The 26,884-nt window shown below is 40.0% G+C and overlaps 1 protein-coding gene across 1 annotated transcript in view; it reads right to left on the bottom strand.

Annotated features, from left to right (window-relative positions):
- The window catches only part of hmcn1 (hemicentin 1), a 610,612-nt gene that overhangs the window by 503,633 nt on the left and 80,095 nt on the right, over positions 1–26,884 (bottom strand). The window contains exons 3-4 of the mRNA XM_060830300.1: positions 14,110–14,268; positions 8,637–8,759 (exon numbers count right to left, since the gene is read on the bottom strand). Coding sequence (XP_060686283.1) covers positions 8,637–8,759; positions 14,110–14,268 — 282 coding nt within the window. The remainder of the gene's footprint in view (positions 1–8,636; positions 8,760–14,109; positions 14,269–26,884) is intronic.

Genomic DNA, 26,884 nt, shown 5'->3' with positions numbered 1-26,884 from the left:
TTTTTCTTTTTTTTACAGGACATACCTATGCAATATTCCACATTGTCAGGTAGATGCCAGTGTTGTCACTTCACTAGAACAGCTTGGTGAGGGGAAGGGCAAGTTCGGGAGTACTGTTGCCAGAATGCTGACAGGGCTGTAGCCTTTGTAATATTCAGTGTCTCCAACCATTTTTTGATATCATGTGGACTGAATTGAATTGGCTAATAGTATCTGTCATGCTGAGGACCACTGGAGGAGGCAGAGATGGATCATCTACCTGGCACTTCTGGATGAATATTACTGTGAATGCTTCAGCCTTATCTTTTGCACTGATGCATTGGACTCTTCCATCATTGAGGATGGGGATATTTGTGGAGTGTCCTTCTCTAGTGAGTCGTCTAATCATCCACCACCATTGATGATTGGATATGGCAGAACTGCACAGCTTAGATCACATCCGATCACTAAGCTCTGTCTATCACTTACTGCTTAAGCTTTTTGGCATGCAAGGAGTCCTGTTTGGTGGCTTCACTAGGTTGACACCTCATCTTCAGGTGCTGTTCCTAACATGCCCTCCTGCACTCTCCATTGAACCAGGGTTGGTCCATTGGCTTGATGATAATAGTTGAGTGGGGGATATGCTGGGCCAAGAGTTTACTCCAGGATTGTGCTGGAGTACAATTCTGCTGCTGTTGATGGTCTACAGAACCTCAGGGATGACTGGTTTTGCATTGCTAGATCTGCTCAAAGTCTATCCCATTTAGCATGGCAATCATACCACACAACACAAAGGTTATCCTTGATGTGAAGATGAGATTTTGTCTCCACAAGTATTCTTGCTCTTACTAATACCAGTAATGCAGCTGGCAGGTTGGTAAGGATGAGGTCGAGTATGTTGTTACCCCTTGATTTCTCTTTCCACCTATCACAGACTCAGTCTAACAGCTATGTCTTTTAGGACCAAACCAGCTCAAACAGTAGTGCTGCTGTCAAGCCACTCTCATTTAAATCCCACACCTAGAGTGTAGCTGGTGCACTTGCCATCCTCAATGCTTCCTCTAAGTGTTGTTCAACATGAAGGAGTACTGATTCATCACCTGAGAGTAAACAGTACACGGTAATCAGCAGGAGGTTTCCTTGTCCATGTTTAATCTAAAGCCATGAGACTGTTTGGAATCCAGAATCAATGTTGAAGACTCCCATGACAACTCCCTTCCCTTTGTATATCGCTGTGTTGATACCAATGCCAGGGCTGTCATGCCAGTGGCACAGGGCATATCCAGGGATGATGATGGTGGTGTCTGGGACATTGTGTGTAAGATATGATTCCGTGAGTATGACTATGTCAGGCTGTTGCTTAGCTAGTCTGTGAGACAGCTCTCCCCATTTTGGCACTTGCCCCCAGATAGAGTCATAGAATCATTGACATATACAGCACGAAAACTGATCCTTTGGTCCAACTTGTCCATGCTGACCAGATATCCTAAATTAATCTAGCACCATTTGCCAGCATTTGGCCCATATCCCTGTAAACCCTTCCTATTCATATACCCATCCAGATGCCTTTTAAATGTTGCAATTATACCAGCCTCCATCTGTTCATCTGGCAGCTTAATCCCAGAAATGTACTAACCTCTGCATGAAAATGTTGCCCCTTAGGTCCCTTTTATATCTTTCCCCTCTTAAATTAAACATATGCCCTCTAGTTCTGGATTCCCCCACCCCAGGGAAAAGATCTTGCCTATTTATCCTATCCATGGCCCTCATGATTTCATAAACCTCTAAGGCCACCCCTCAGCCTTTGACACTCCAAGGGAAACAGCCCCAGCCTATTCAGCCTTTCCCTATAGCTTAAACTCTCCAACCTTGGCTACATCCTCATTTTTTTTTCTGAACCCTTTCAAGGTTCGCAATGTCCTTCCTATAACAGGGAGACTAGAAATGAATGCAATATTCCAATAGTGGCCAAACCAATATCCTGTATAGCTACAACATGACTTCCCACTCATGTACTCAATGCACTGATGTTATTAAGAAGGACTTTGCAGGGTGCACAAGGCTTTTCCAGAGCCTAGGTCAATGCCAGGTTTAATTTGTTTGAAACTTTGCAACAATTAGTACAAATGAATGGCTTGCTAGGCCATTTCAGAGGGGAATTGAGAGTCAACCACATTGCTGTGGGTCTGGAGTCACACGTAGGCCAGACCAGGTTGGGATGCTATGTTTGCTTCGCTGAAGGATATTAGTGAACCAGATGAGTTTTTCCATCAATCAACAATAATTTTATGGATATCAGTAGATTTTTAATTCCAGTTTTGTCATGCTCCTTGTAGTAAAATACATTTCATTTAGCCTTGCTAAACTCATTTCTTATGTAACTTGTATTTCCTTTTTGTTAGTATGATTTAAACTTGTAATTCTATCCTTGCTTCTCAGTTCCAAACTATTATTAGAATCACATCATTCTTCCAAATCTACTTTAAATCCAACCCCATAGCATTATCAAACCTCCCCGCACGCATGTTGGGAGCTCTGTTCCTATTCAAATATAATACATCCAATTTGTGTAGGTCTTACAATCTAAATCCCTCCCTGCTTCACCATCTCTCCAGCCACATTTTCATCTGTTCTATTCTTCTATTCCTATAGTCATTACTGCATGACGTCTGGAGAAATCCAGAAATTACTGCCTTGAAAGATGTGTTTTTCTACTTCTGACTTAATTCCTTGAAGTATGCTTGCAGGATATCCTTCATCAGTGGTTCCAGCATGGACCATGACATCTAGCACCCACCCATCTTCAAAATATTCTGCGCCTCTTCTATGACATCCTTGACCCTGGCAGTCATGTCTATGGCCACAGAATGTTTGTCTAGTCCCCTAATCCATGAATCCCCAATCATTATTACGCTTCCACATTTCTTCCTCCCACACTGCAGTGGCCTTGGCTCCACAGAAAACTATAATTCCTGCCATTATCCAAGGAAAATGTGACCTTTCTGCTCTTGTTGATCCTTTTAATCCTCCTGACCTCCACATAGGTGTGTCACGAATCTCTGAGTCATTATCTTGCCAGCTTATCTCAGTGAGGCTGATTGCTTGATCTGGCATGGTCATCTTACCAGCTCTTCTGCAACAGTTTCATGACAAGTGATGTTCAGCAAACTGGATTAACTGGACTTGGTAAACTAGTTCCTGGTTTGCTCTCTCCCTTCTTTCTTGCATAGTAGTGATACTTTTGTTAACTTCCAATTCATTGGAATAATTCTAAATCTAGGAGTTTTGGAAACCACAAACAATTCACCCATTATCTCTTCAATATGAATATTTTCATGAGCAATGCAATGCCTGAATCAGGAAATGTCAATTAGATTAATGAAGTTAATGGTAAATCACATGCAGAAAGGAAAAAAATATATTTCTGGTGAGGCAGATGCCATATTGGTACAGCTCAGAATAGCAGAATATCTCTCACAGAAGGGTTTAGAATTTTCCACAAAATACACAAGTAACAGTGGATATTGTCAGATTAACCATCACTTATACATCAAATTCTAGCTTACGAGGCTGAATACTGATGTAATAATGACAGCAAAACTGTCAGCTCTGTTCACTATCCTGCTCTCTTCTCTCTCTCAATGTAGCACGCTTATTGTTCAAGGCTTGCTGATTATGGTTCATTTATGCCATGATAATACAACAAGTCAAATTGGAGAGGCAGGCCAAAAAAAGCACTATCTCAGCCAATATGACACAAAACATAGCACGGTGGCACAGTGGTTAGCACTGCTGCCTCACAGCGCCTGTAGACCCGGGTTCAATTCCCGACTCAGGCGACTGACTGTGTGGAGTTTGCACGTTCTCCCCGTGTCTGCGTGGGTTTCCTCCGGGTGCTCCGGTTTCCTCCCACAGTCACAAAGATGTGCGGGTCAGGTGAATTGGCCAAGCTAAATTGCCCGTAGTGTTAGGTAAGGGGTAAAAGGGGTGTATGGGTTGGTTACGCTTCGGCGGGTCGGTATGGACTTGTTGGGCCGAAGGGCCTGTTTCCACACTGTAAGTCTAATCTAAAAAAAAAATGCAATCGACATTGTTAAGCTCTGTGCTCTGATCGGCTGAGCTCACCATCTCTCATCATTGACGTTTCTCCATTAATCTTGACAGTAACTTTGGGAATACACGTGGTGGGATTCTGCAACTGTACAACATTTAAGAATGGAACCATGTGATGTACTTTCCAGAGGTACAGTCAACACTGAATATGCACAAATCACCGAAACAATTGCATTTGAAAAAATTAAAATATCTCCAAGTTAGTGATAGTGAGGGCATGCATCAGAACACACTGTTAGATGGGAAGGGAATCTGTAATAAAGAAAAATTATGCAGCACAAAATTTATCGCAGCACTCGCAAGGGACACAGAGAGAGTTAGCAATCAAGTGAGGCTGAGGAAGACAGTAGTTCCAGACACAAAACAGTGCTGGACAGAGATACAATGCTGAGTTTGATGATGGCAGTTCAGTGCAGAATAGGATGAAATGGGCAATTGTACTGGCAAACCTTCAATGTCCTTTTCACATGATTGTGTTTATTGCATTTTAAGGATTATTTGCAGGGGAACATAAAGGCTGAATGTAGAAGCAATTTGGCCATTGGAAGCTTCCACATCCTGTCGGGACACTTAAAAAAAATATAACTTTGTTCACATTTCAAGTGTGACATACAACAAACACGCAAGGTTTTTCATTGCATGAAAAGAAGCTTAAATTTAAGCTTGCCTGTTGTTATCTTCAGAATACTCAATTGCTGAAGAAGTAGTTGGCTCAGTCATGATATGTATAATTACTAAGGAAAACAATACTTGGCAAGTCTTTAATCCACTTATCTGGATTCAGCTCTGCTGCCAACAATATATTGTTTTCATTGATCGTGTCAGTCATTTCTCTTTAAGATAATTCCAGTGCAAGCACCCAATAAATTATGGAGTAAATGAAAATCTGAATTTTCAGGTAAAAACTCAGCCTTTGACTTTGCCTCAAAAATATCATGCAAAATCTTTAAATTCTCTGTACACAAATATATGTCAGTATGGAAGATTAGATGGCTTGATTACAGTGGACAAAGAAAAATAATCACAGTCTTCCTTAAAAGTAGAATAATATACTGTATTCCTCAGAGAAAGAAAACAAACAAAACTGGAAGATAATTTAAATCTGGTTTTATGCAATTAAAATTCAGCATCAATGTGCCTGCTGAAATGAATTTCATGTGCTCAATTTAGATCCACACTCCTGGGTTTGTTTATATTGGCTGGTGTTTGAGAGGTGCTCTACCACTACATAAGACTGCCATTTGGGATATCGTCATCCTGTTCAGTATTTCAGCGGACAATGGAGTCCTACGGCATTTTTCCAAACCAGGCACATGTCTAAACAGGAAAAATGTATTTGCTAAGTCCCCCAAAGCAGCCTACTTGGGCTACAGAGCTGGCAAGACCAGGTTACTCCCATTGGAAGATAAAATGAAGGCAATTAAAGGTGCCCTGGCTCCCATGTCTTTCCAATACCTTAGGTCAATTCTTGGGCTGGTAAATTATTATAGAAAGTTCATATATAATGGCAGGTTTGGAGTCAGGAAGTTCCACCAATTCCTTTATGAACAAAAACTTGTGACAATCACAGACCAGAAACTCTTACTTGTTCTGTTGAAAAAGGACAAGGCAATGCCACCCATAGCTTCAGGTCAACATCAGCAGTGGGCTCTCATATTCAGTACCCCAGGAGGCCAAGTAGCAAAAGCAAAAGCATTGAGCTGCCTCCCATTACCATATACATCACTGGTGACACCCCCAATGGAAGAGTCTGTAACGGTATTAAATTTTTGGGCACATTCCCAGTCACAGCTGACTTTATCAGAGTTTGGACACAAAGATCTAGTCCTTTCAAAACCCAAAACAACTGATGATGATGGGGGAAACCAAAGGGCTGTCACAACTAGAATTGAAACCTTTTTGGACCCGGAGAAACCAACTCACTGTAGAGGATGGCATTCTGTTATGGGGAGCCAGAGTAATTGTACTGAGCAAAGGTCACCATCAAATACTGGCTGAACTCCACCAGGGTCTAAAATGAAGATGTTGGTGAGAAGCCATTACTGGTGGCCAAGATTGGATGCAGGGTTAGCTGTGTTGGTGGGGCAGCCCCCAGAGTGCTAACAAGGCAAAAATAACCACCGGCAGCTTCTTCACTTTCGTGGGAATGGCAGAGTAAACCTTGGGCTCAGCTGCACATCGACTATGCAGGACCTTTCATGGATTTAATGTTCTTGGTCATTGTAGATGCAACCCAAAGTGGTTGGACATGTGCTTGTCAAACACAAGGACAACGACAGTAAAATTGCGCTCATCTTTTTTGATACATGGAATCCCAGAAATGTTGGTCACAGAAAACAGGCCATGGTTTACCAGCAGGGAATCTGGTTATTTCTTAAATTCAAATGGTATTTAACACACCAGGGCAGATCCATGCCTCTCATCATCCAACAGCCTGGTAGAAAGAGCAGTCCAAACTTTGAAGGCTGACTTGAAGAAACAGCCTACAGCCTTGCTAGATGCCAAGAAGGCTCCACACCAGGGTAAGGCTGAACTTTCTGGACTGGTGTGGGCAATGTGATATGGCATCAGGAATGTCAGTACCAGGCACAAGACTCCACCACGTGAGGCAAAGTTTGGTGTAACAATCACGGAAATAGCCCTGCGTGACCAACATGAAATCAGGACTAGTGACATATAAAGTTTGGGCAGTTGTGACAGTCCTGAACAAGGAAGTGGGCCATACGAAACCTGTGAATTCACAAATGGTTTGGAGCAAATATGCCCGGCCCCTTGGAACAGTCAGAAAAGAACTCATGGGTTCACCTTCTCTGTCAAGCATTGATGAGTCATACATCATGGAAACAGGCCCTTCAGTCCAAACAGTCCATGATGATCACAATCCCAAAATAAACTAGTCCCACCTGCCTGCACTTGGCCCATATCCCTCAAAACGTTTGCTATTTGTGTAGTTATCTAAATATCTATTAAATATTCTACCTGTACCCACATCCACCATTTCCTCCAGAAGTTCATTCCACACGAATCCTCAAAATTAGAGATGGACGTGACAGATATAGTTGCTTCAATGCCTTTGCTGCCGTGAAATTTTACCAAAGTACTCCTGGCACAAGAGGCAAGGTCCCATGCATTTCACACCACCTGTATTGGAGGCAAAGTCAGAGGGACCTGATCTAGTGCTAAAATGCCCCAGGAGGTTCTCCAAGATAAAGAAATGCCCTGTGTCCTCAGACTCAGTGGGGCGGGGATGCAGTGATTGCAACACGGTTAGGCAGCTGGAGTGTGAGTTACCTGATTGGGGCTATTATTCTGGTATAACTAGGGAGCCCTGGCTGATATATAAGAAAGGAGAGTGTCAGAGGTGACAACACTCTGGGAGCCAACTCTGAATGAGACTATACTAAAGTCATGGACTGTTCATGTGTAAACAAAGTATGACTTGGTGATAGCTACTGGCCTCTGTGGAGTTACTTCAGTGCAAAAGTATTTCCAGATCTTTTACTGGCTAACGTGAAGTTCATAGGACCACTGGTGATTTCTCAGATTAATCTGATCTCATCCAGTTCCCAGTTGCCTTTTTCCCTCCTGACTACAAATCTCACCTCCAAACACCAACATCACAATTCCTCTAGATAACTGTGAACTCTTGTACAAGAAATAAAATTAGTTAGACCTGGTAGATACATTCCTTGCATGGCACCTACAACTTATTTGAATCACAACCCAAAAAGGAAGTTAGTTCTTGAGCCTCTGACTTATATGGCATACCTGTATGTCACCATGGTCCCTTTGAATTTTGACCTATTCAAACTCCAGCGCATTTCTGGAGACCACTCGCAATTCTTCCATTGATCTGATGATCTGATCTGTCGGCTTCCTGCTTTAAATGTCAATCTCAAAAGCATTTCTACTTTTATGTCCAGCATGCTCTGTGGTCACTGACGTAGTACCATCTATGAGCAAGTTGTATTAGCTGGCCAATCAAACCTATGCACTAGGAACATGTACATCTTAATTGTTACTGCAACACTGATTACTGGAACATAATATAATTGGGTATCTAAACTTCATAAAATGACTGATAAAACTGAAAAGATTCTGATGGTTTTCATGCATTGCTAAAAGACACAGAAGTATATTCTTTTTTGTTTTGAAAGCTACTCAAGGAGCCAATAGTGCTCAATGCTATCGGCATCAAAATGATTGAAAGAGAGGCAAGGAAAATCAAGATAATGATGCTGTGATCCAAACTTGGGATCTTCAAATTTATAGCTAGGAAAATCACCGAGAAACTCTTTTGAGGAACATGGAAAAAAAATTAGTTAGATTAGAAGATGATATAGTGAGTCTTGATTTCAACATAGCAAGGATGGAAAAAGAAGACAAAATAAATGTTACAATATCTATTTAATATAAACATACTAAACACAAATGCTGGCTATAATTTTTAAGTTTAATTGATAATCTGTTTTCTCAAAAGCGGTGTTACTTTACTGAAGTGACACATCCACACAGACTGTAAGCATCTTTATTTCCTACTTTACCTCATTCACTTGCTTCTTGTCAAGATGAAATACTTGACCAGAACTTGTGGAAGCAATTTCCTCATATACTTTGTAACCAACATGGCTTCGGTCACCGCAGTCCCCAGTTAGTACAAATACCACCTGTAGAAAAGGGAAAATAAACAAACAAACCATCTGAATACAAGTGGGTTGTTCATATTAATTTCAGACCTTTCCACCCTTACGACTGAATATATCTCATCCTTCAATTAGTATTAAAGTAAAAAGAGTATTTAAATAAACCAGTTTTATGGTCCTTTCCTATAAGCATCTTTCTCTTTTATTTTTATCTGATGTTACGCACTAAAATGTAATAGCAACATTAAATTTTTCATAATACTTCTGATACTTAAAAATGAATCTGTAATGTGATGGAATCTAAGTCTAAAGGATAGAAATTACTTCCACCTTCCAATGCTTCTTCATTTTCTTCCTTTAACCCTCCTTTACTGAAAGCAATGACTCATTTTCAAAGTTGTAGTTTAGTAGGCACCAATAATTGTCTACGGCCATGATCAGTTCAACAGTCCTTTTTATGCAAGGGTGGACAATGAGTTCTAACAAGCAATGTTATCACAGTATACCTCCATAGATAAATTAAAACTCAGAATCAAGCTAGAAAATTTTCCACCAAGGTCCTTAGATTAAAACCAACAAGGAGAACCTTGATTAACCTTCCATTTGGACAGGGTACAGAGGCAAATGTAGCACACAACCACTAACCATGCTGAGATAATGCAGTGGTGCACAATGTTGTAGGGAGACTGGAAAAGGAAAATTATATAGAAGAAAACTACGCATGCATTTTCTATGCCTAATACTTGAATTGCATTTTAACTGAAGGTGAATGCTACCTATTAGCAGCCACGAGCTGATATGATTGTATATGACTATATAAATAAGAGATGATGCTTGACATGCCAAAACATGAGCACCAAACTGATCCTTTGTTTTTGCCTCCATAAATTAATACAGAAACAGTGAAGCTATTCAGGATTGAGTAATGTGTGTGCCATTAGACAACTCTGCGTTTTCTGGATTAGTTTGCCAATGCACAAGAGACACTAAGAAAACATAGACGGTTATTATTTATTCCATGGCGAGTGACCAACCAAATTATCTGGCTGACAACTTCCGAAAACATGTTTTGTTTTTAAATTGCTAGGGAATTTGATTTGTTCAAAGAGTTCCAGAACATTATATAAACTAGCTCAGCAGAATTCTCCCATGCAGATCACTTCCAAAGCAGTCCCACTACAACATTACAATTGCTTCAAATCAAGTTTTGATATAAATGTTTTGTTTCCATCCGCATGCGTCTGAACTTCAGATGAGGTGACAACAAAATATATTCCCTCAAGGTCTATTACTGTCCTCTGCTCCCAGCACAATAGCTAAATCTTGTATTCAGTGTATAGGAAGTGATAGCCCAATAATTTTTATATATGATAATCCACAGAAATCTTGATTTAGGTCCAAGTGCAAAGTTTGCAACACAATTTTGTATTTCAACACTATCTTAATGTTTTAACTGATGTACCTCAGTAATAGAGGTTCCCAGTCTTTGCATTAACCACTCCTGCTTCCTCAGATTAACTGGAGACTTTCTGGGTAAACAAACACAGCTCCACACTGACGCATCCAGACAATTGGAAAAAATCAATAGCTGCCAAATTATTACGTTTCTTAGGTATGAAGCTAATCAGCAATGCTATGAATACTCCAAAAACAAATAATTGTAAAGCAACCTAAAACAAAAATGACTGAATTAATGTGAAATTAAGATTCAAATTCTGATGACTATTTGATGGAATGAAAGTTTCCTATTCCTCCTAACTGTAAAAATCCGAATCGAAATTAGTTTCAACAGCTTTGTAGATAGAGAGTTTCCACTGTTCAAAACTGGCCTTGCCGGCACAAAATGGACAATTTATCTCTAAACGGCTTTGTACAAAAAAATGAGAATATTTATAATTGTACGATCAGGCTCTTCATCAAAATAAGGCCCATTACACATCACTTTTTACCAATATTAGTGAAGAAACAAATGTTTACCATTTTAGACAATGCACTGGGAGTTTTATTCTACATTTGGATTGTACAATTCAAAATCTGAGAATATTGGGTGATAAAGCCTTCACTACTTCTTACTTGTTCACAAAGAATACTGCTGTATTCCTCCATCTGCACAGGGTCATAGAGATATACAGCATGGAAACAGACCCTTTGTTCCAACTTGTCCATGCTGACAAGATATCCTAAATTAATTGAGTACTATTTGCCAGCATTTGGCCCATCTAAACCCTTCCTTTTCATATACCCATCCAGATGCCTTTTAAATCTTGTAACTGAATGACTCCACCACTTCCTCATTCCATATCTTTATGTGAAAAAATTGCCCCTTAGGTCCCTTTTAAATCTTTTCTCTCTCATCCTAAACCAATGCTCTCTCGTTCTGGTCTCCACTACCCTGGAGAAAGGACCTTGGCTATTCATTCTATCCATGCCCCTCATGATTTTACTAATCTTTATAAGGTCACCTCTCACCCTCCGACACTCCAGGGAAAATAGCCCTAGCCTATACAGCCTCTCTCTATAGCTCAAACTCTTCAATCCTGGCAACACCCTTGGAAATCTTTTCTGAACCCTTTTGCATTTCACAACATCCTTCCGATAGCACAAAAACTACAATTGCACGCAGTATTCCAAAAATGGCCCAATTAATGTTCTGTACAGCAGCAGCCTGACCTCCCAACTCCTATACTCAATGCACTGACCAATAAAGGCAAGCATACCAAATGGCTTATTCACTATCCTTTCTACCTAAAACTCCCTTTCAAACAAATATGAACCTGCACTTCAAAGTTCCTTTGTTCAGCAACACACCCCAGGACTTTACCATTAAGTGCTCCCTGATTGGCCTTTCCAAAATGCAGCAAATCACATTGTCTAAATTAAACTCCATCTGATCATGATCCCATCGTACTCAGAGGTAACATTCTTTGCTGTCCACTACACCTCCAACGTTGGTGTCATCTGCAAACTTACTAACTTTACCTCTTAGGTTCACATCAAAATCATTTACAAAAAGACTAAATGCAGTGGACCCAACACCCGTGACTTGCGGCACACTGCTGGTCACAGGCCTCCAGTCTTAAAAGCAATCCTCTACTACCACCCTCTCTCTCCTACCTCTGAGGCAGTTCTTTATCCAAATGGCTAGTTCGCAATGTGATCTAACTTTGTTAACCAGTATACAATGCAGAACTTTGTCAAACACCTTACTGAAGTCCATATAGATCACACCAACTGCTCTGTCCTCATAAATCCTCTTTGTTACTTCTTCAAGAAGCTCAATCAACTTGCCCACCACTGATGTCAGGCTCACTGGTCTATAGTTCCCTGGCTTTTCCTTACCACCCTCCCTAAATAGTGGCACCACCTTAGCCAATCTCCAGTCTTCCAGCACCTCACCTGTGACTATCAATTATATAAATATCTCAACAAAGGGCCCAGCAATCACTTCCCTAGCTTCCCACAAAGATCAGGTCCTGGGACCTGATCTACCTTTATGCTTTTTAAGACATCCAGCACCTCCTCCTCTGTGATATGGACATTGTTCAAGATGTTGCTATTTATATCCCTAAGTTACTTCTTCAATATCTTCCATATTCCAAAGCTTCCATATCTTTCTCCACAGTGAACACTGATTCAAAATACTCATTTAGTATCTCACCCATCTCCTGCAGTTTCACACAAAGGCCATGTTGCTGATCTTTGAGGGACCCAATTCTCTCCCTAGTTACTCTTCTGTCCTTAATGTATTTATAAAGTCCCTTTGGGTTTTCCTTAACCCTATTTGCTAAAGTTATCTCATGTTCCCTTTTGCCCTCCTGATTACCCATTTAAATATGCTCCTAATGCCTTTATATTCTTCTAGGGATTCACCCAATCCCTGTTGTCTATACCTGGCATATGCTTCCTTCTTTTTCTTGACCAAAACCTCAATTTCTCTAGTCATCCCGCACTCCCTACACCTAACAGCCTTGCTTTTCAACCGAATAGGAACATTCTATGTCTGGACTCTCATCTCATTTTTGAAGGCTTCCCACTTTCCAGCTGTCCCCTTACCTGTGAATATCCACTCCCAATCTGTCAAAATTGGCCTTCCTCCAATTTAGAACTTTAACTTATTGATCCCATCTATCCTTTACCATCACTATTTTAAAACTAATAGAATATGATCACTAGCCCCCCATTGACACCTTAATCACCTGCTCTGGCTTATTTTCCAAGAGTAGGTCAAGTGTTGCTCCTTCTCTAGTAGGTACATCCACATACTAATTCAGAAAATATTCTTGTACACATCTTGTCTCATTCTATATTAAGTCAAGGGATTTTAGAAATGCATTGCCATTGTTCCATGTATGTTGATTCATGAAATAAATTTGTTAGATAAACAGGGCCAAACTGATACACAATTGAAAGGCAGACAATGGTTGTTTGTATGTATAAAAATGGACAACAGTTGTTGTGAAACACAGAAGAGAGTAGGACAACTGTGCTTTTCAATTTTTATCAACAACTTAGAGAAAAGATTCTTCAAAGGGCACTTGATAAGGTACCATAAGAGCCCATGATGGTGGAGGTAGGGCATGAGCAGAGATAGAGGATTGGGAAAGCAATACAAGACAGAGTTGGGTTAAGGTAGGGAAGTATTAATGTTCAGGATGGTCAAAGTCAAAGGTAATATAATATAAAAATGGGGTGGTTTTCCTAAAACTATACAAGGCATTCAACAGACATAAGTTAGAATACTGTAAACAGTTTTTGGGCCCCTTAGGAAGGAATATTGACATTGGAGACAGTCTACAGAAGGATCATTAGGCTAATCCTGGGTATGGAGGGACTGTCTTTTGAGAAGTTGAGCAGGTTGAGCTTGTACTGATTGGAATTTAGAAGAATGAGAGACAAGCTAATTGAAACATTCAATATTTTTCTGGATTTGATGGGTTAGATGCAAAAAATATTTATTTCCCCTTATGGAAGCATCTAAGACCAGACGGTATCATCACAGAACAAGGAGTTACCCTTTTAAGAGAGCTGATGAGGAAAATCTTCTCAGATGTAGTTGATTTATGGAATTCTATCCCACAGTGGGCTACAGAGTCTGATTCATTAAGCATATTGAAATGAGACAGACAGATGTTTTTAAAATCAGTAAGGGAAACAAGAATTCTCAGGAAAGAAGCAGGCAATTTGAGTTGAGGATTTAGAATAACCGAAATCTCATTGAATCGAGGAGCAGACTCAATGGACTGAATGGCTTGATCCTGCTCCAAGGTTCTGTGGTTGCATAGGAAGTATATCATTTGTATATTGTATCATCCTTCAATGTTCTCAAAATTTCCCACAAAACTCAAGAGTGTAGTGTATTGTGTTCATGACTCACTTGAGACTGCTTTTGTTGGATAAGCTGCAAAACATCATGAGTGAGCCTGTAGTCCTTCGACCGTGCATCTGTGAAGACGTAGATGAACGATCCAGGAAGGGAAATTTCCAATGCAATCTTGATTGCAGCAATGCTCATTTCTGGGCAATCACCACCACCCTGTTTTGAATCAACAAGAAAGAAGTTACATCAACAAAATTGACTCCAGCTTTCTACAAGGATCAGTGAAGCTGACTTAATTATCTCTGGAAAACAAAATACTGCAGCTGCTGGAAATCTGCAATAAAATCAGAAAATGCCAGAAATACTCAGAAGGTCAAGCTCCATCAGTGAGACAGAAAATGAGCCATATTTTCAGGTCAATGACCTTTTACCAGTTTTGATGAAAGATTTATTGTGTCGATGACTCCAAAATTGGTTGTATAGTAGACGGTGAGAAAGGTTATCTAAGTTTACAAAGGGATCTTGATCAATTGAGCCAATGGGTCAAGAAATGGCAAATGGAGTTTTATTTAGATAACAGCGAGATGTTCCATTATGGTAAGACGAACAACGGCAGGATTTATATAATTAATTGGAATGCCTTAGGAACTGTTGTGAAACAGAGACACCTGGGGGTCAGGTATATAGATCTTCGAATGTTACATCACAGGTAGATAGTGGTAAACAAGGCATTCAGCACGCTTGCCTTTATTGCTCAAACCTGAGTATAGGAGTTGGTGAGCTACTTTTGAAGTACTGTGTGCTGTTCTGATCACCCTGTTACAAGGAGGATGTTATTAAACTGGAGAGGGTTCAGAAAAGATTTACCAGGATATTGCATGGACTGGAGGGTTTGAGTTATAAAGATAGGCTGGACAAGCCGGGACTTTTTTCATTGAAATATAGGAGGTTGAGGGTGACCTTGTAGTGGTGTATAAGGTCATGAGGGACATAGATAAGGTGAATTGCAAAGGTCTTTTCCCTAGGGGAGGGAAACCAAAGGGCAAAATTTTAAGGTCAGAGGAGAAAGGTTTAAAAAGGACCTGAGAGACAATGTTTTCACACAGAGGGTGGTTCATACATGAAATGTAACTGCTAGAGGAAGTGGTAGTGGCAAGTACAGTTACAACATTTAAAAGACATTTGGACAAGTATATGAATAGGAAAGGTTTGGAGGAATTTCGGCCAAACAGAGGCAAATGAGACTAGTTTAGTTTGGGGAAACTTGGTTGGCATGGATGAGTTGGGCTGAAGGGTCTGGTTCCATGCTGTATGACTCTATGACTCTTCACAGAAGCTACTTCCAGCAAATATTTTTCTTAAAGTCCAATGCCAAAACTCTTCCTACTCAATTCTCACTCCAGCTCATCTGACAACTTTCCTGAAAGAATAACTCAAACTGTGAGCCATGGCAATGTGCCAGCTGCCTTTATAACAGAAGAGAATGCATCAGAACTGAGCTTGAGCCAGTTCCCTCCCAAGGCATATAACACATGCCCTTCAGAAAAGGCTCACTACAAATGACAAGATGAAGGAATCCTGATTGATTTTTCCTTCCATAACTTAACTGGCACCAAAAAAGCCACTCTATCTCAGTTCAGCCAAATCCTCATAAACCAGGGACTAAATGTTGAATCAATAAAGCTCATTTTCACACTCTAGCTGTTAACTATGCCATTCAGAATATAATGTAGCTCTTGATTAAACATCCCAGTAGTGCTATATTTGAATGAGATAAGCAGATATCATAATTAAATTAAAATAGATATTTGTAAGATATTTTTTACTTCTTTGTTTTCTTCAAGTTTGTAACTTGGACTGCAAAAGAGAGAATTTTGTTAAAATTGTATCATCAAGAAATTATCCCTTACAAGAATGTGTGACATTCATTGAATATTTCATTCCAATGAATTTTATTGGATTCTTTAGGGTGGTCCCAAAAACCCTGTTCTATACATCTTTACATTATAATTTAAAAGCAATTAAAGAATCAGAAAATTCTATGCACTGTTAACTGGATGGTTCAAAACAACAGCTTTATAATAATCATTAATTTCACTGCTAACAGAATTACAGTATTTTGACCAACATCTATGTCACTAACCTTTTCAATTAGATGGAGATCCAAATTATCCCTAATTTTTTTACAAAAGCTATGAGAATCAAATTAATTCTTTTGGCTTCTTGTGCCTGTTATTATAACCTCCACATTCTTCACAACTTAGATGTCTGCATTTGCTAATTCTGCACTCTCAAGCATCAACAGTTTTAATAGCTTCATCATTCATGGCTGTGTCTTCAACCTTAAGTTCTGGGATTTCCTCCCTAAGACCTTATTCCTCTCTACCTCCCTTTCCTCTTGTTAGACTTCACCTTTTGGCAATTAATGAGTCTTAAATGATCAAACTGTTATGTACTGAAGTCTTAATTTGTATGTATTATTGGGATGATTTATGAATTTTGGGATATGATGTCAAGAAAATTTCTGAAGTTCACATCTCATTAAGTACCAAATACGATAATATAGTTTTAAGAAAGAACAAATGGAGCAAAGTAGAGTTATAGCTAAAACATATTTGGGCTCCAACAAATCCAGCTTAGCAGTAAACAGAAGTCAAAACTACAATAATCGCTGGTCAGGAAGGTGGCTGAAGGTTAGATGTTCAAGAATCTCTGGTCAAAAAATGTAAGCTTAATTCAAAGGGAAATCAAAGTTGCAAAGCTGAAGGGTTAGAATCATGATCCGAGGATCTCCAATTAAGAGATACAAATTAAGGTTACATTGTTATGGGGTGGCCAAGACTACTCTTCCTATTAGTAAAGAGTTGTGAATATTTTATTAGAAGCCCTTAGTTGCGTTCACACAGATGCATACACTTGAGCTACATGCTGCAAAGCTATCTGCAAAAAGGATTTAAAAAATAGAAGTGGATTACTGAGATCTTTTACTCAGATCTTTGCATTTGCCACAGGACATGATGCAGGATATTGGTCATGAGAGAGAGTTAAAAGTAGGCCAGCTGCTGGAAAGTTATATTTGCACTGGACATATTTCTAGTCAATGTTTGTTTGTTATGTAATGAGGAGTTTCCATAAGAAACCAGTATCAGGAATTATCACAGGTTTAAGAATTGCCATAAGAATTCAGTATTAGAGAACACTGGATCCAGTATAGACAAGAATGCCAGGACTAAAGTAACAAAAAGACAGGGCATGAGATGGGTGGAAAAGACGACAGATAGAGTCAGAGGGTGAGCAAGAGCAAGGGTAAAGGAAAGAGAGAGGGAAGGGAAGAAGAAATCAGGCAGAGAAGTGCATGTGAGAATGTGTGAGAGTGAGAGAGACAGACAGACAGCATGTGTCCAGCCCAGCCGAGAACTGAAGGTCTACAAGCAATTAACCTTCAGAACCAGAGCAGTTACTAATAATATCTGTTCTCCTTTTGCCTGCTTGGCAACCCGTACATAACTAAATGTAAATTATATAGAAAATATATTCTTATAAATTGGAAAAAAGGTCAAGTTACAAAGTTAGTAAGGCTACAATTATTCTCAGATGCATATGCTCCTGTCAGTCTTGTTTTAAAACAACTGGTTTAAGGTAGTTCAATGCAATGAAGGAATACATACTGTGGCCAGCAACCTTAATAGACAACAACAGTGGGGATGAAGGGCTGATGAAGGGCTTCTGCCCGAAACGTTGATTCAGCTACTTCTCAGATGCTACCTGACCTGCTGTGCTTTTCCTGCGCCACACTTCCAACAACAGTGGGGAAGAAGATTTTAAAGATGCTTTCTCCAGACTTTAACTACCCTGGTAGATTGACAAAGTTTGACCAGGTTTCCACTGAAATGAGCACATATTTGTGGTCCCAAACTGTTATCACAGTCATGCATGTCCAGATTCTATCGATATCATTAACACCTATAAACATTGTTTTGCTTAATATTTTAAACTTGAATAATGCACCTTGGAATAGGAGACTTTTCAGACAGAGTTTGCCTCCTGGTTAAGGTAAACCTATATGAAAACTATTTTCTTAAAACAATATTGAATATAATTTTACTACTGAAATTTATCTTTCGTTAATATTAACTAATGTTATTCAAGATCCACAATGCACGATAAATGCAAATGAGAGAGATACACAATTACAATCTTTTTTTCAAATTTTCTACTTCCACAACTCTACCCAAGGGCATTAATGACTTTTTGGGTGAAGGAGTGCTTTTACTGTTTGCTTAAAAAAAAACACATTCACACAAGTTTTATTTAAATTTTAATATATTAATACACAATAATTTATATATAACATTATAGAGAATACCTTATTATTTCCTGGAACATGCAAGGAAGTAGACAATTAATGTTTTGGAGCCAATATAAGACATATTTTCAGTAATAATGTGTGAATGATGCACAACATGGCTTTCAGGCTCAACAGAAGGGCACATCTGGAATCAAGATAGTTATATCAAAATGAATGGAATGCTGGCTGCAAATTGTCCTCTTCCCCATTAGCAACAGTATTTGGCAAGAACAAAATAAAAAAAGCCCTCAAGCAATACTTGAAAATCATTCCAATGTCTACTAGTTCTTTAAAAAGTAACGTTTCCTGGCAGTTCAGAAATCATTAAGCATGTGAAAGTTAGAGGGTTGCTGGGTTGCCCTCCTTAATCAGATGCCAACACAAAAATGCAGCCTTTGACTTTCACAGAAAGAGCATATAAAACAGACTGCAGACAGAAAGAAAATTGTGAAGATAACTTCAATTACATAGAAAGCATACACTTGTGTCCTCATTCATCCTTGGCAGAGAAGAACATCATTGGCGCGGGCGGGGGTTGCAGTTGTGGTGGTGAGAAGAGAAAGAACAGTGCACATATACTGGTCTATCAGTCCTACTTTTACTGATTAATTTGTTCCCGCTGTTCTAGTCCAAAACTGTTTAGTTAGAAAAAATGGAAACTGATTTTTTTTTAAGAAAAGGATTTTTCCATTTTCCTTCCCACTTTGAACTGCTTACTGCCATCAATCTTCCTCTTGTCAAGGATACAGGCTGAGGTCTTCTTTGCTGTTTCCAGTACAAGGACTATTCCAAGAATGAATAAGCTTCTGTGATCTCCACAGGAAGTTGCAATCCCAAACTGCACTCTTGCCTCCATAGTGAACTAACCCATAAAACAGATCACATGTTAGAAGGCTTGAAGTCAATCTTTGCTAGAACTGAAAATCAAAACCATGGTGTAGGGGACAAGGGTTTCATTTTACTTCCAGGCCAACCTGGCCCATCTGATAGCATCCATATTTATTAACATAGAGAATTAGCAAAAGCTGGTCCAACAGTTGAAAAAAAAAATAGGAATATGCAGATTTAACAAGGTTTAGATTTGGAAATTGAATGAACTATGGGCTGAATCACTGTAGCCACTGAATAGTTGGAAAAATATAGTGAAGCTGGAGAAAATAGGATAATTAATGCTGAGGAAAAGAAACATCTGATATTATACTCAAGGATTGAAAGGCAAAAAGAGAATTTTGCCAGTAAGTGTTGAGAGGCCCATTTCCAATGCCTCATCTTGTCTCATTTATATGCAGTTTCCTAATCTCCTACACAGTGGAGATAAACTAAATGATGCCAATTCATTCCATTAAAGTCAGAATGTATACCAGCTTGCTTCCAACTCCTCAATCTTGACCAGCAGTCCCCAGTATCTCAGGGCAGCAAATGCCTGCAAACCCTATCCACAGAGGCTGGCACTGGAATTACAACAGCCTCACCACGTCATTATGGCACATCTCCAACTCACTCAGAATAGAGTTATCCACCTCAATGTTGCATGTTGGAGCACACCAACACCATTCATTGTAATGCTGCTACCAAGCTGTTTTGTACATATGAATCTATTTCGTGTATCAGACCAGGGTGCACCTCAGGGCTTTCCACTTGGTTTCTTAACAATCACATTTCACACCATGCTCACAGCATCTTTGTCTTTTTGTGCTTTGCCACCTCATTAGAATTTACAGCCTCACTGTGGATCAATATTGCTTGGCCTTTTGGCGTCAACAGAAAGCCAAGTAGCTTCTCATAGTTTCCAGGAGTTAATAGCCAAGGGGTGGACATGTTGCTGTACAAGACCATCCTACATCCATGTCACAGTTACAGCAAGTTCCAGCAGCTTTCACTGCCATATGTGCTTTAGTTAAATAGCCACGTCTCAAGATCTAAGTGAAGCAATCCTTGCTGAAATAAAGGGGGACAGTCATTCGTCTGGCAGGTGATTCTGCCACAGTCAGTCAAGGGTAGCATCCGATCTCAGTCTAGGGTTTGAACATGGTGAGTTTTTCACATGGGGCTGACAGAGTCAGGGGTTCAATAGCACTATATGTTTACAGAATGGGCCATAGTCAATCCTGCAGGTCCAGAAAACAACAATCTAAGCATCAGTGATAAGTCAGTTCAGAACTGCACAAAGATCAGCCAGGGCTGTCTTTTCAAACTAAACAGGCGTTGGGTCACAGCAAGTCCTGGGAGTCTATTCACGGAAAGTTAAGGTAGGTTAGCAGGACTACCAAAGAGGTAGGCAAGTCAAGGAAATCAATTTTGGGGATTAGAAGTAACATGCTGATATGCAGAAGGGTCATGAATTGTGTTGAGGCAACTGAGCATACAAAAGTGGGAGACAATAGTGCAATGGAGGACCACAGATTACTGTGGGAAGAGAGTGCTTACCACTGCCTTGCTTTAATGAGTGAATAGAGTATCAATGGAGCTAAGCTATGGGGCCAGGGTCAGGGGGTTAATGTTGGGAGATGATGACAAACTAAAAAAAGTTGGATGGGAATGTATGGAAATTCAGAACTAATGGTGTCAAACAGGAATTAGAAGGAAGAAAGGAATATGAAATTATTTTGGGGGGCTTGCAGGTCATCTAGATTAAGAGGCTGAGCCTGTGACTTTGCAAAGTGTGGCCTGTTACCTTTCATCTTTATCCAAATCTCAAATAAGCAATATAAATCAAAAATGGCTGGCACCACATCCAGAGATGAAGCTTTTACTTCCTATCTAAGCATGAAGGCTGGACTTGTGAGTAACGTGAGGCCCTTCAAGGGACAATTGACATATGGACTGCAGCAGCTCAAGGTGACAGCTCACCATCACCTTCTCAAAGATAACTAGCGGCCGGCAATAAATGCTTGCTCAGCCAATGATGTCTACGTGTGAAAAATGAATTTTTAAAAATTGCATTAATCAGGTCCTGAAAGTTAAAGACAAGTCTAAACAGAGTGTCCTTTATATAATGTGCATACAGTATCCAAATGTGAGAGGTAAATATCAGTCACAAGCAATTTTACCACATCATCGATCATTAGAATTTGATCACAGTCATCTCTGTGAAGCAGACATAGTCACAGTCAACCTTAAAATGATTCACCTGCAGGTTACCATTCACAAAAATAATTCAAAATCTCATAGGCTGCACAAAGGCATGGAGCTCATTTCCTTTCACCTTCACGAAGTATTTGCCAACATGCTCTTAGTGTAGTGTTACTTTCTTTAGATGCTTTGGGGAGTGGACAAGCTTTCAGTAACCCTATCACACCTGCAGTGCCCTTCTGTATTTGCATGGCATGGCTTGTGCTGCATACACTGGAATATCATTCACTATGACAAAGGGTCATGTACAGACTCTCCCTGGCCTTCATTGTCAAAGTCCTCCATGTTCCACTGTATCAAGGACAACAATAAACTGTCATCTACAATGACATAAATGCAGACTACTCACATCATTCAGAACCTGTTGTAATATCCCCGATAGAGGTTCACTCGAACCATTACCACTGGATCCAGGAAAAGCAGGAGTTATCATCAGAATAGAGAAGGTGTGGAGAAAGAGAGGGGTAGCAAATATGTCAGCAAGCCCAGGGCCATCAGCTGCTGAACAACCTCTACCCTAAGAAGCCACAGTTGAAGTTTCCCTCAGGATACAGAGGTGCTATAGGAGGCCAAGAATTTTTTTTTAAATTCACTCATGGGATGTAGGCATCAGTGGCTGACCAGCAAGGAATGGCGATATATTTCCAAGTCAGGATTGTTAGTAGCTTGGAGGGGAACTTTCAGACGATAGTGTCCCCATGTATTTACTGCCCTTACCATTCTTAATGGAAATGATCATGGGTTTGGAAGGTGCTCTGGGTGCTCCGGTTACCTCCCACAGTCCAAAAAAATGTGCAGGTTAGATGAATTGGCCATGCTAAATTCCCCGTAGTGTTAGGTGAAAGGGTAAATGTAGGGGAATGGGTCTGGGTGGGTTGCACTTCGGTGGGTTGACTTGTTGGGCTGAAGGGCCTATTTCCATACTGTAAGTAATCTAATCTAATCTAAAAAACTGCTGGCTCTCTCAGATAAGGTATACATTTGGACAAAACAGTTGGGATTGCTCATGTATACAGATAAGTCCAAAGAAGATATACAAGGATTCGTCACGTGCACACAAACTTCCAAGGAAGGCATGTACTTGGCACAGAACCTTGTGAATAAAAGGCCAGCAGAAACCCTTTTGTTCAACAACACTTTGAAGATTAACATTCTGCAAGAAGGTAAACTATGTCAGGAGGTGTAGTGAAGAATTTGAGCAGTTTCAGCCTGGCCAGATGCAAACTCTCCCAGGTAATAATGTTTGGGTTTAGTTACAGAAAGACAGTGATTGAGATGTCTTTAGTAGTTAAAAGTGTGTGTTAATTGTGTAAGTACTTAATAAATGAATTGTGGTTTTTAAAGAGCTCTAAGTGTCTCCGCTGTATCTTGATGTATGTATTTAGTGTTGTATCTCAGAGACAGGCAACAATCTTGTAGATAGTGCACACTGCTGCTACCGTGTCAGTGCTGGAGGGAGTCAATGTTTGTGGATGTGGGGCCAATAAATCAGGCTGCTTTGCCACGGAGTTATGGAGTTGTACAGCATAGAAACAGACCCTTTGGTCCAACTTGTCCATTTCCACCAGATCTCCTAAATTAATCTAGTCCCATTTACCCTGGATGACATCAAGCTTCTTCAGAATTGAAGAAGCTGTACTCATTCAGGTACATGTGTAGCATTCCATCACATCCCTGACGTATGCTTTGTTGATGGTGGACAGACTTTGGGAATCAGCAGGTGCACTACTCGCTATAGTATTCCTAGCCTCTGACCTGCTCTTGTAGCCACTGTGTTTATAGGAGTCCAGCTGAGTTTCTGGTCAATGCTAACTCGCTGAATGTTGATAGTGGAGGATTCAACTCCGGTAACACCATTGAATGCCAAGGGGTGCTAATCAGATTGTCTCTTATTGAAGATGGTCATTGCTTGGTATTGGTGTGGTATAAATGTTATTGGCCACTTGTTAGCTCAAGCCTGGATACTAACTATACAGAGCTTGTTGCATTTGAATGTGGACTACTTCAGAAAATTGTGGGGCCTGTGGAAACCTAAAGTGGGTATTACCGAGCAAGTTATTCCCAAGCAGGTACTATTTAATAGAACTGTTGATGACACCTTCCATCATTTTACTGATAGTCAAGTGTAGACTGATAGGGCAGTATTTTGCTGGTTTGGGTTTGTCCTGCTTTTTATGTACATATATACTTGGTCAATTTTTCACATTGCAGATAGATGCCAGTGTTGTAACTGTACTGGAAGAACTCTCGCTAGGAGAATGGTATGTTCTGGAGCACAAGTCTTTAGTGCTATTGCTGGAATGCTGTCAGGGACCATTGCCTTTTCAGTATCTAATACCTCCAACCATTTCTTGATATCATGTGGAGTGAATCGAATTGGCTGAAAACTGGTATCGATGATGCTGAGACCCCCTGGAGGAAGCAGATATGGATCATCCACTCAGCAATTCTGGTTGAAGATTCAGCCTTATTTTTTGCACTGACATGCTGAGCTCTTCATCATTGAGGATGGGGATATTTGTGGAACCCCCTCCTCCAGCCAGTTGTTTAATTGTCCACCACTTTTCATGACTGAATGTGGCAGGACTGCAGAGCTTAGGTTTGATCTGGTTGTCGGATTGCTGAGCTCCAATTATTGCTTGCTGCTTATGCTGTTTGGCACACAAATAGTCCTATTTGGTAGCTTCACCAGGTTGACACATTATTAGGCATGTCAGTTGCATTCAGGAGAGTTCAATGCCCTCCTGAACTCTCCATTGAACCAGGGCTGATCCCCTGGCTTTACAGTATTGGTCCAGTGGAGGATATACCAGGTAATGGTTGCAGATTGTGTTGGAGTACAATTCATCTCATGGCTGTCCAATCTTGCATTTTTAGATCTGTTTGAAATCTGTTGCATTAAGCAAGGTGCTCGGGCCACACAGCGCAATGGAGATTATTCTCAACGTGAAGGAGGGACATTTTCTTCATATGGATTGTTACTACACTGTCATGGACAGATGCATTTGAAGCAGATAGATTGGTAAGGATGAGATCAATTATATTATCCCCTCTTGTTGATTCCCTCACAACCTGTGAAGACCCAGTCGAGCAACTCTGTCCTTTAGGACCCAAAATGATTCTTCCATAGTGCTGCTGCTGAGCTAATTTTCATTGACAACATTGAAATCCCCACCCAGAGTACCTTTTGCACCCTTGCCTAAGTGTTGGTCAACTTGGAGGATTACTGATTCATTGGCCTAGGGAGGACATTGCATGATAATCAACAGAAACTTCCTTGTCCATGTTTAACCAGAAGCCATGGGACTCATGACATCTGGAGTCAACACTAAGGACTCCGAAACCAACTCCCTCCAAAATATATACCACAGTGCCAGAACCCCTACTGAGTCTTTCCTGCTGGTGGGACAGCACATACGCAGGGATTGTGATGGTAATGGCCTGGAAGGTACGATTCCATAAAGATGATTATGTCAGACTTTTGCTTGACTAGTCTGTGAGACAATTCGCCCATTTTTGCATTGGCCCCCAAATGTAGTAAGGAGGACTTAGTTATTGACAGCGTTATTTCTGCCTTTATCTTTTCTGGTGCCTAGATCCATTTCATTTCTTTATTGAGACTTCATAGTGATTTGATGGGGCAATTCAGAATGAAGTTGAGAGTCAACCACATTGCTGTGACTCTGCAGACACATGTAGGCCAGACAAGATTTCCTTCCCTGAAGGACATTAGTGAGTTAGATGGATTTTTCATGACAATCTATGTGGTTTCATAGTCTTCAGAAGATGCTTAATTCTATAACTTTTTGATTGAATTCTAATTCCACATTCTGCCATAGGTTCACTGAACATTAGCTGAGTTTATGGATTAATGTCTAGTATAATACCACTAGGCTATCATGTACCCCACCTTCCAATCTCTATCATCCTTGATATCATGTCCTCCAGATGAGGAAAGTTATCACCAAAGACTGCAGACATCATGGATCGTACAAACATTTTCTACACTGCAACAGGACTTGCTACATGAAGGGATAGCTGATAGCTGTCAAGCTAACAGTTGTGCTGAAAACCTTTATGTAACCGGCTGCTTCCAAGGAACCACAAAGGATGCAGAAGACCTCTCAATCTATGTCCCACAGATATATTCAACTTATTACTGATGCAATTTGTGTCAGATCACACCACTTTATTTCATTTTCCAGTGAGGTGGTCAGTTCTGCTGGTAGTAGGTTTTGCCAAGTTAGCTGACTTCCCCCTCTTATACACATTACATTGAGAGCACCATATCATAAATCCAGCAGACTCCAACTGAAAAGTTTCTACTCTATTAATGTGCAAGCCATCTGTGATCATAAGCACTGTGAGACAATGTATGGGATTCATATATAGAGGAATCTCGATTATCTGGCATTCAATTAATCGAATATCGGATTATCTGGCAAGATCACAAGGTCCCAATGATTAGCTGGAATTCGATTAACCAAATGAAATACTCCCCCGACCTGTATCCTTCGGATAATTGAGGTTCCTCTGTATATATCATAGGATTACTTGAGTTTGCATTTTTCCATTTGAGTGAGTGGCATGTGATTTGCGTCTGAAGGTATTTAATGATCAATTTTTCAGTAGTCATGATTTGGAGATGCCGGTGTTGGACTGGGGCGTACAAAGTTTTAAAAAAAACTTTGCAACTTTTAAAAAAAGGTTTTGTGATTTACACATGAAAGAAGTGAAACTATCACTGTATTCTAACAGATGAAAGGCTTAACAGACAATCATGTTTTCAATGTATAATTTCAGTTACATCACACTGCAAATTTTTGCTATAAATTCTGTGTTACGATCGAGCCCTCCACTATAACCTGCTGAAGGATCGTCGCTCCGAAAGCTAGTGTGCTTCCAACTAAATCTGTTGGACTATAACCTGGTGTTGTGTGATTTTTAGTTTTTCAGTAGTTTTACAGCCATATTGATTTATTTTCAAACACAGGAAGGAAGTCTCCTTGGAGAGAAATGGGATTTTGCTTACATTGCGATGAGTTAATGAGTGCACACAGTAAATTATTGTGCATTAGATCTAATTTAGAAATTAGGGATTTTTTTTGGAGGAAGGGATGATTTGGTGGGTTCTTTGCTAAAGCAGAAGGTGTGAAGTATATTAAAGAAGCTACTTTTAGCATTGCTAAAAATAAGTTACTTCTTTGTAAAGGGTTTAGTTTAAAAGTTTTGAACTGGAAGTACTATAAAATTCAAACTCTGAAGGAGTTATTTGAAGTGGAGTAAGTTTAGGTTCAGTTTTATAAATCCTCTAGGGTGATGATATAAAAATCTTAAGACCGGACTTGAACC

Source organism: Hemiscyllium ocellatum, chromosome 9 (assembly GCF_020745735.1).
Source record: "Hemiscyllium ocellatum isolate sHemOce1 chromosome 9, sHemOce1.pat.X.cur, whole genome shotgun sequence".
Classification (NCBI taxonomy): Eukaryota; Metazoa; Chordata; class Chondrichthyes; order Orectolobiformes; family Hemiscylliidae; genus Hemiscyllium; species Hemiscyllium ocellatum.
Note: the sequence above shows the minus strand (reverse complement) of the source record. Positions and strands in the feature narration are given on the sequence as shown.